The sequence below is a fragment of the Solanum tuberosum genome, unplaced genomic scaffold, assembly GCF_000226075.1.
Source record: "Solanum tuberosum cultivar DM 1-3 516 R44 unplaced genomic scaffold, SolTub_3.0 scf00363, whole genome shotgun sequence".
NCBI classification, from domain to species: domain Eukaryota; kingdom Viridiplantae; phylum Streptophyta; class Magnoliopsida; order Solanales; family Solanaceae; genus Solanum; species Solanum tuberosum.
Window position 1 is genome coordinate 470,223 of NW_006239298.1, and position 7,613 is coordinate 477,835.

General features: G+C 32.8%; 1 protein-coding gene across 2 annotated transcripts; it reads left to right on the top strand.

The window, feature by feature from the left end:
• Positions 1–4,011: 4,011 nt before the first annotated feature.
• On the top strand, positions 4,012–7,346 carry LOC102594401 (pentatricopeptide repeat-containing protein At2g21090). Of its 2 annotated transcripts, none has more exons than XM_015302724.1 (2): positions 4,012–6,106; positions 7,010–7,346. In XM_015302724.1, exons 1-2 carry the CDS (start codon positions 4,281–4,283, stop codon positions 7,011–7,013), a joined length of 1,830 nt encoding a protein of 609 aa, XP_015158210.1. In that variant the 5' UTR covers positions 4,012–4,280; the 3' UTR covers positions 7,014–7,346. The 2 variants fall into 2 exon arrangements, with proteins under 2 accessions (XP_015158210.1, XP_006361889.1); XM_006361827.2 differs by having other exon boundaries at positions 4,013–6,106; positions 6,862–7,346.
• The last annotated feature ends 267 nt before the right edge of the window (positions 7,347–7,613 follow it).

The following is a 7,613-nucleotide window of genomic DNA, read 5'->3' on the forward strand; positions in this document are numbered from 1 at the left end:
CATCATTTTGAATAAAAATTTATTTTTAGTTATTTTAATTAATGCAATGCCAAGTGTCATAAGAAGAAAAAGGTACAAGTTTATTATTAATAAAAAAAAGTTTGGGACTTGTTCACGCTCTTCAATGCAGTGAGATGCACTTATTTTACCACATCAGCATTTTGTACTTAATAGACACATGTTTTGAATATTTTAGATGTCCAATAGGTACAAGTCATAATTGAGATGTTTAAGTGAATTATGAGGACAATTTTATGAAGACGTGAATGACTTAAGCCTATTTTATTTCATATAAATAGAAGTCCACCCATAGTTTATGTACATACTTTTTAGAATTGTGTTATTTAGCGAAAACGGTAGATTTCCATTCCATTAAATACGTTTTTTTTCCGCATCTGTAAGAGTTGAAAAGTTTTTGGAAATGAAAGAGCATGAGAAATCAACATCAGTAGCTGTAGAAGCGATGACTTATTGGATACCTCATTTAGCTAGATAATTAATGTAAGATGTTGAGAGGTGGACTTGCCATAATTGACACTCAAAATAATTGATGATACTTTATCTCAATGTCACACAAAATAGCTGAACATATTTTCAAAACAATAATAGAACAGAGGAAACCTCAAATTAACAATATTCCAAATTATTACTCCTATGTTCCTTTTTTAGTTGTTATGTTGCGTTTTTCAAAAGTTAATTTGACTAATTTTAGATTACATTAATTCAATTTTTTAAACTAAAAATTTAGATATTCAAAAGTTATATGAAAAAGTACTATAAATTGTAAAAAAAAATTGCATATCAATATGATGAACAAATACATCCTAAAATGTTAGTCAAAGATCTTATCGTTTTAACCCTAAAAAGGGGAATTATGATAATTAAAAAAGAACGTATGAAACAAAAGTTGATAAACTCAAGCAAATACTTACCTTATATGAAATACAAAAAGGACGGGAAGTTGAATCAATTGCATTCATGGGCTATAACTAGTTTCTGCTAGGGTTGGTAAAATTAGCTAATATTATGATCCATCCAACTGATTGCTTGGCCCATTTCAAATCAAGTAAAATAAATGTATTTATTAATTTTAACTCATATAATTTGAGCTCATTTGATATCCCCACATCATACTAACAAATAAAAACGGCTAGTCTACCCAACCCAAAACATTGAAAACTATAACAACCATACCTAAAAATCATGATATTTCAGCAAAATGTGAATCATAAGCACCTAATTAACTCCTTGAATTTGATGGAATCATTGAAGATTATATATTACTCCATTTAACCTTAAGATCACCATCCATCAGAATCTTTCTCCTGTTACTCTCAGAAGTCCAAAGTCTAAACCCATCCCATCTTCTAGTTTTGATTTTTTTCTCCACTTGTATCGATATTCGGATTGAGACCTGACTAATTTGAATTTACACGAGAAAGCCTCATTCGAATTGAGAATTAGTTATTGTTGTACTTGTAGGAATACGTAATTATTATACCACCAGAACCATACTACATTTAAAAGCTAGTAATAAATGAGGTCTTTTTCTTGTAGATCTTCTTTGACTGTACTACATTTCCTCTTATATTTATGATAAACACTGTAACTTTCTTGAAGATCTTGTTAACTATTATGAGAATCATTTCAGTTAATATATACAAGTACTCATGTAAATTCAAATGATGTAATTGGAGAGAATTAGTGAAAGAACTACTTGATTAATTAAAAAATGGCCAGGGATTAAAATCAAAGAAAAGCTGAAATAATGTATAACAATACATTTCTATAAAACCGGGCTAATAATAAATTTGAAGCTAAAACAAATATTTTGGGAGTATGAAGTATAACAAATATTTATTTGAAATTCAAGGATGAAAGACAATTTTATGCGCTAAACTTGGCGATCCGAACCACCTGTCCTGAACTAAGCGTGCACGTTATCACGTAGAAGTTCTCCAAGAATTTGGTTAAGAGGCAATTATTGATCCTAACTTTGACTTGGACATTTTTCAAATAATTTGGCTGAACAGGGCAACTAGCCTAACTAATTAATAAGAAATTTTTGACAGATCAGCTAGAATTCATTACTTTTCATCACGAGTCGATTCAATAAGACAGTTTTAAACAATCATCAATTATTCGATTGTAATGTTTTATAATTCTTATTAATTATTTGACTTTTTTTTCCTTATATTATGAAGTAGTATTCTTATAGGGTTTTGACAATCATGATGTAATGATAATAATTGTGAATTTTTTTTTTCTTGTTTTATGTTTAATATAATTTATGGAGTTTGAATTAAATTGTGGAGTTAACCATTAATTTATCTAATCGAAAGAAGAATAATTTAATGGATATATTTTACTCCTTATTTCTTCCAAGTAATCAAAAGAGCTTTTTTGAAATCATAGAGTGAATGATCAAGAGAAATAAACATTATTATAGCATACTAACATTCAATCATTCGCTGACTTTCACATATAACAAACACAAAAATTATTTATATGTTATAGCTATAAATTGCATAATTGTGCTCCATAACAAATTTTATGTTTGCTATGAAGCTTTTGATTTGTATAATTCGTTGGATACATTCAATTTTATACAAATTGTTCAGTTATGTATAAATTCAGTTATACATTGTAATTTGTATAATAAGATCTGTATTTATATAATTATAAGTGTATAGGAAGAAAATATATGTATTTGTATTTGTATATACATTTTTCTCTCGCTTTATGTACACAAACACATTTTATACCGAAATGTATAAAATGGCTAATTGTATACCGTAAATGGCTAATTGTATAACAAATCAGATGGCGAAAAAATGGGATGTTTGTTGCGAATTACAAATAAAATAAACTATAGCCATAGTATTTAATTTGAATTAATCGTTTGCTATTTCAAACAATTTTTCCTTCATTAATTTATTCTCTTAGGTTTAGGCTTAATCAGAAGAGGAATCAAAATATAGGGGTACTCTAATTAACTAATGAATTCGTGAAAAATTAATAGGATGTTAATTAGACGTGAATCTTGAACAGAATTATATTCCAATTATCATTTTGTATTTATGTGATCTATAACCTTTGTCTGTTCTCTTATTGATAATAAGTTTTGCTCTTGTTATCAATTATTTTCACTTATAATAGTCGATAAACGGTGTTTAATACCACAACAAACTCAAATTTTGTTCATCCGAACAATAGTTACCAAATTCCATTTGTCAATCATGTGAAGACAATCATTTAAAAAAAAAAAATTGTGCATAAATATTTATCAAGGGAAATATTGAGGCATTAAGTTTGACATTGTTGTACATGTACCAATTTTGGTGCCCAACTCCTACTAGCTTGAGAAATTCTGCTACTTATGTAGGGATAAAACGTGTCTTGTACGTATAAAAAAGCAATAGTCAGCATGTTCCCTGAAAAAATAATAAGAGATGCAAAAATTTTGAAAATGTATTCAAACCAAAATATTTAAAAGAATACAATATAATATGAAGTCAATGAAAGTTTATATAAAAAACTACTTGGATTATTTGGACAACGGGGGTAGGTCACAGAATGTGAGACCGGAAGGCGGAAAGGATACCATCACACAAAAATAATCTTGAATTTAGGTTTGAAATCTCTTCGATTTTTCAAGTACGCCCTTATAAATTTGACACATGTCCTCCTAATAATCTAGTCGATCATATTTACTTTTATCGTTCTTGAATTGTCTTTTTAAATATTAATTATGGGTTGATGATTGAAAATGACAATCTGTTAATTAAATGCACGGCAATAGCAAATGTTTCAATCCGGAAGTCTTTTCATACTTCATTATTTATCATCAAAGTCAAACATCCAAGAACTCCACTTCCATAACTTATTGATGTTAATTGAAGCGTGAGGATGCCATGAGATATTCGATATGGCGATATCTAATATTTAACTCATGAAATATCTTCTTTTTTTTTATTTCATCTCTTGTGCAAAGGGATTATTTAGAAATTATTTGATCAGTAAGATAAAAGATACTCCATTTTAAAAAAAATATGGATTTTTTTTTATATATTTAACCATGAGTGTTAATTAAACAAACAAGTTAATTACTTGGGATAACCCTGTTTATTCCATCCCGCCGGTCCGGCCCCACGCTGATCCACCATATAACGATGCATCACAACGAGCTGATTTAGCCGGAACTTCCATCTCCGCCGCCAATTTAAACTGCCAATTCTGCCGGATAAAGCAACTCCATTTTGACATGTTTCCCTTCTGCAATGCCCACTTCATCTTTACCTTCCAAAGTTCTCACTCTTCGTACAAATAAGAAGCTCAATAATTCATGCTTGGTACAAAAGATTCTCAATCTCTCTTCGCAAGGCTATCTTAAACAAGCTTTCAATTACCTTAACATCCTAACACGTAAAGGCATTCGCTTAAACAGTAAAACTCTAGCTTCTATCATTCAACAATGTGCCAATTCCAGGTCACGTGAAGAAGGAAAATGGATCCATTTGCATCTCAAAACTACTGGGTGGAAACACCCCACTACATTTCTAGCCAACCATTTAATTAATATGTATGGTAGATGTGGTGATCATATGGAAGCACGTAAGGTGTTCGATAAAATGACTACGAGAAATTTGTATTCATGGAATAATATGCTTTCTGGGTATACTAAGTTAGGCTTGATTAAGGCTGCTAAAAGGTTGTTTGACCAAATGCCGGAGAAAGACGTCGTTTCTTGGAATACTATGGTGATTGGCCATGCTCAGGTTGGCTACTTCAACGAGGCTCTCAAGTTGTATAGAGAATTTAGGAGGTTAAGTATTGGGTTCAATGAGTATAGCTTTGCTGGGGTTATCACTGCTTGTGTTAAGTCCAAAGATTTTTCTCTCACAGGGCAGGTTCATTGTCAAGTATTCATAGCTGGGTTTTTATCCAATATAATTCTTTCTAGTTCAATTGTTGATGCTTATGCAAAATGTGGGAAGATGAGCGATGCTAGGAGGTTGTTTGATGCAATACGAGTAAGAGACGTTCTTGCCTGGACCACCTTGGTTTCAGGTTATTCAAAGTGCGGCGATATGGTGTCAGCTAGGGAGCTTTTTGAAGCAATGCCTGAGAAGAATCCTGTTTCTTGGACAGCTTTGGTTGCTGGTTATTCCCACAGTGGCATGAGCATTCAGGCCCTTGAGTTATTTGCAAAGATGATGAAGCTTCAGGTCCAACCTGATCAGTTTACATTTAGTAGTTGCCTATCTGCTTGTGCTGGTATAGCATCACTCAAGCACGGTAAGCAAATACATGCATTTCTGGTGAATGCTGGTTTTAGACCTAATACAATTGTTTTGAGTTCACTCATTGATATGTATTCAAAATGTGGAAGTTTAGAAGTTGCAAGGAGGGTATTTGATACGGCACATAACAAGCATGATGCAGTATTATGGAATACTATGTTGTCTGCATTAGCACAACATGGCATGGGTGAAGAGGCGATTGAAATGTTCTTTAAGATGATGAAGTTTGGAGTGAAACCAAACCGTATCACTTTTGTTGTCCTTCTCAATGCTTGTAGTCATTCTGGGTTAGTGCAAGAAGGGCTTTCCTTTTTCGAGACAATGACCTCTAGTTATGATGTTCTTCCTGATCAAGAACATTTTGCATGCATAATTGACCTCTTGGGTCGGGCAGGACATTTTAGTGAAGTGCTAGCTCAGATAAAGAAGATGCCTTGTGAACCTGATGATCATATTTGGAATGCCTTACTTGGTGTTTGTAGGATTCATGGAAATGTGGAGTTGGGTAGAATGGCTGCAGAACTGCTAATAGAGCTGGACCCACAGTCTCCTGCCGCATATTTGCTGTTGTCAAGTATTTATGGTGTACTTGGAATGTGGGAAAATGTAGAGAAAGTGAGACAGCTTATGAATGAGAGACATGTTAGGAAAGAGCAGGCTGTTAGTTGGTTAGAGATTGAACATAAAATGCTCCCATATTTTGGGTGCAATAAGTTGAATACTCTGGAGAGAGATGGACACACTATTTTGCAACTGCTAGCTGATCAGACAAATGCTGATGATCTAGTACATGATAGTAAAAGGTAAATTTTGTTCCATTTTTGCTTCTGTTACTGCATTTTTTTGCAAAATAAATGTGTTTTAACACATGTTACGGTATTTATAGCATTTACCTAAATGTTTGGCTAAAATTGAAACAGATAGTTATTTTCTATGGCCTGCTCAAAATACTCATAACTTATTATCCTCCTGTGTGGAAATATGTGAACAGTATCTAGCTGCACTAACAAAATTTTGTTGAACCTTTGTCTGTTTTGAACATCTGCAGTTAAGAACTAGATTAACAGTCTGTTTTGTATTTTCAATTTACCTGTATGTTTCATTTTTCTTGTTTCAAGATAATGCATGATTACAGCGTTGGGCCACTGCTTGACCTCCATTCTCAGCCTTTGCTAGCAAAATCTCTTCCTTCAGTGCCCTCCCCAGGCCATCTACCGTACATCACAGATAACTTCTAAAATCAAAATCAGTCATCTTAATTTCATAGGTCTTAGTTCTCATACTAGAATACAGGTTCTTAGATGTTGATTTTTGTTATGTTACCTGCAAACTTGGAAAAAAAATGTTTTTACGAAATCATCTAACTGTGAATTTGTGAAACTCCAAATATTGTTGATGCAGTTCCACTTGGGATGCATTCAAGAATAATAATACCTTTTAAGCGAGGATCATTTGATAGCAAAGATGCCTTGATTGAAAGATCAAATTCAGGTTTTGGAAATGAACTTGTCACTAATAGTACTTCGTGTTTGATTTCTTCTTTTTGTTTATCTCACAGCTCATCCCTTTCCAACCCTGTCAGCTAAGGGAGCACATCCTAATATTTTCTGGTTCTGCGTCCTCTTCCTCCTGCTGAATTGAGCCAGACTCTGATTTTTACCCAATTTTTGTTGATACATTTATACATGATGGGAGTGATGATACAGGTAACAACCTTTGCTGTGAAGTACAAGGGCCACCCTTTCAACTGGAGCATACCAGAAAATGAGCTTCTTATATGCTTTTGGCTGCCATGGGCTTCACAATTATTACCTGTAATTTGTCTCGAGATTTAAATGACTGGTTGAACTTAGTTAGACCAAGGGAGTTAACAGATAAACTGCTAGTTTGGCCACTGGTTACGTTTTTGGTGTGTTATGCCTGGGAAAGGTTGATGAGGTGGGCTTTCCCCGGTAAGATGCCTGCCTGGAAGCAACAGCAATGTCAAGCTCTGAAAGAAGCATACTTAAGGTGTGTTTGGTATGAAGGAAAATGTTTTCCTGGAAAACAAGTTGATTTTTGACTTATTTTCTCATGTTTGGTTGGTGAGTAGAAATATTTTCCGGAAAAGATTTTAGTGTTTGATTTATGAATGAAAAATGTCTTTTATTTTAACTAGAGTAGAAAATAATTTTTGAAATTGAAAATATTTTTTAAAAACAAACTTAAATTTTTTTTCGGAGGTGGGTGGGGAGGGGTCGAGGGTTGGGGTAAAAAAATAAAATTTTGAAGTTGAAAGTATTTTTTAAAAACGAACTTAAAATCTTTTTT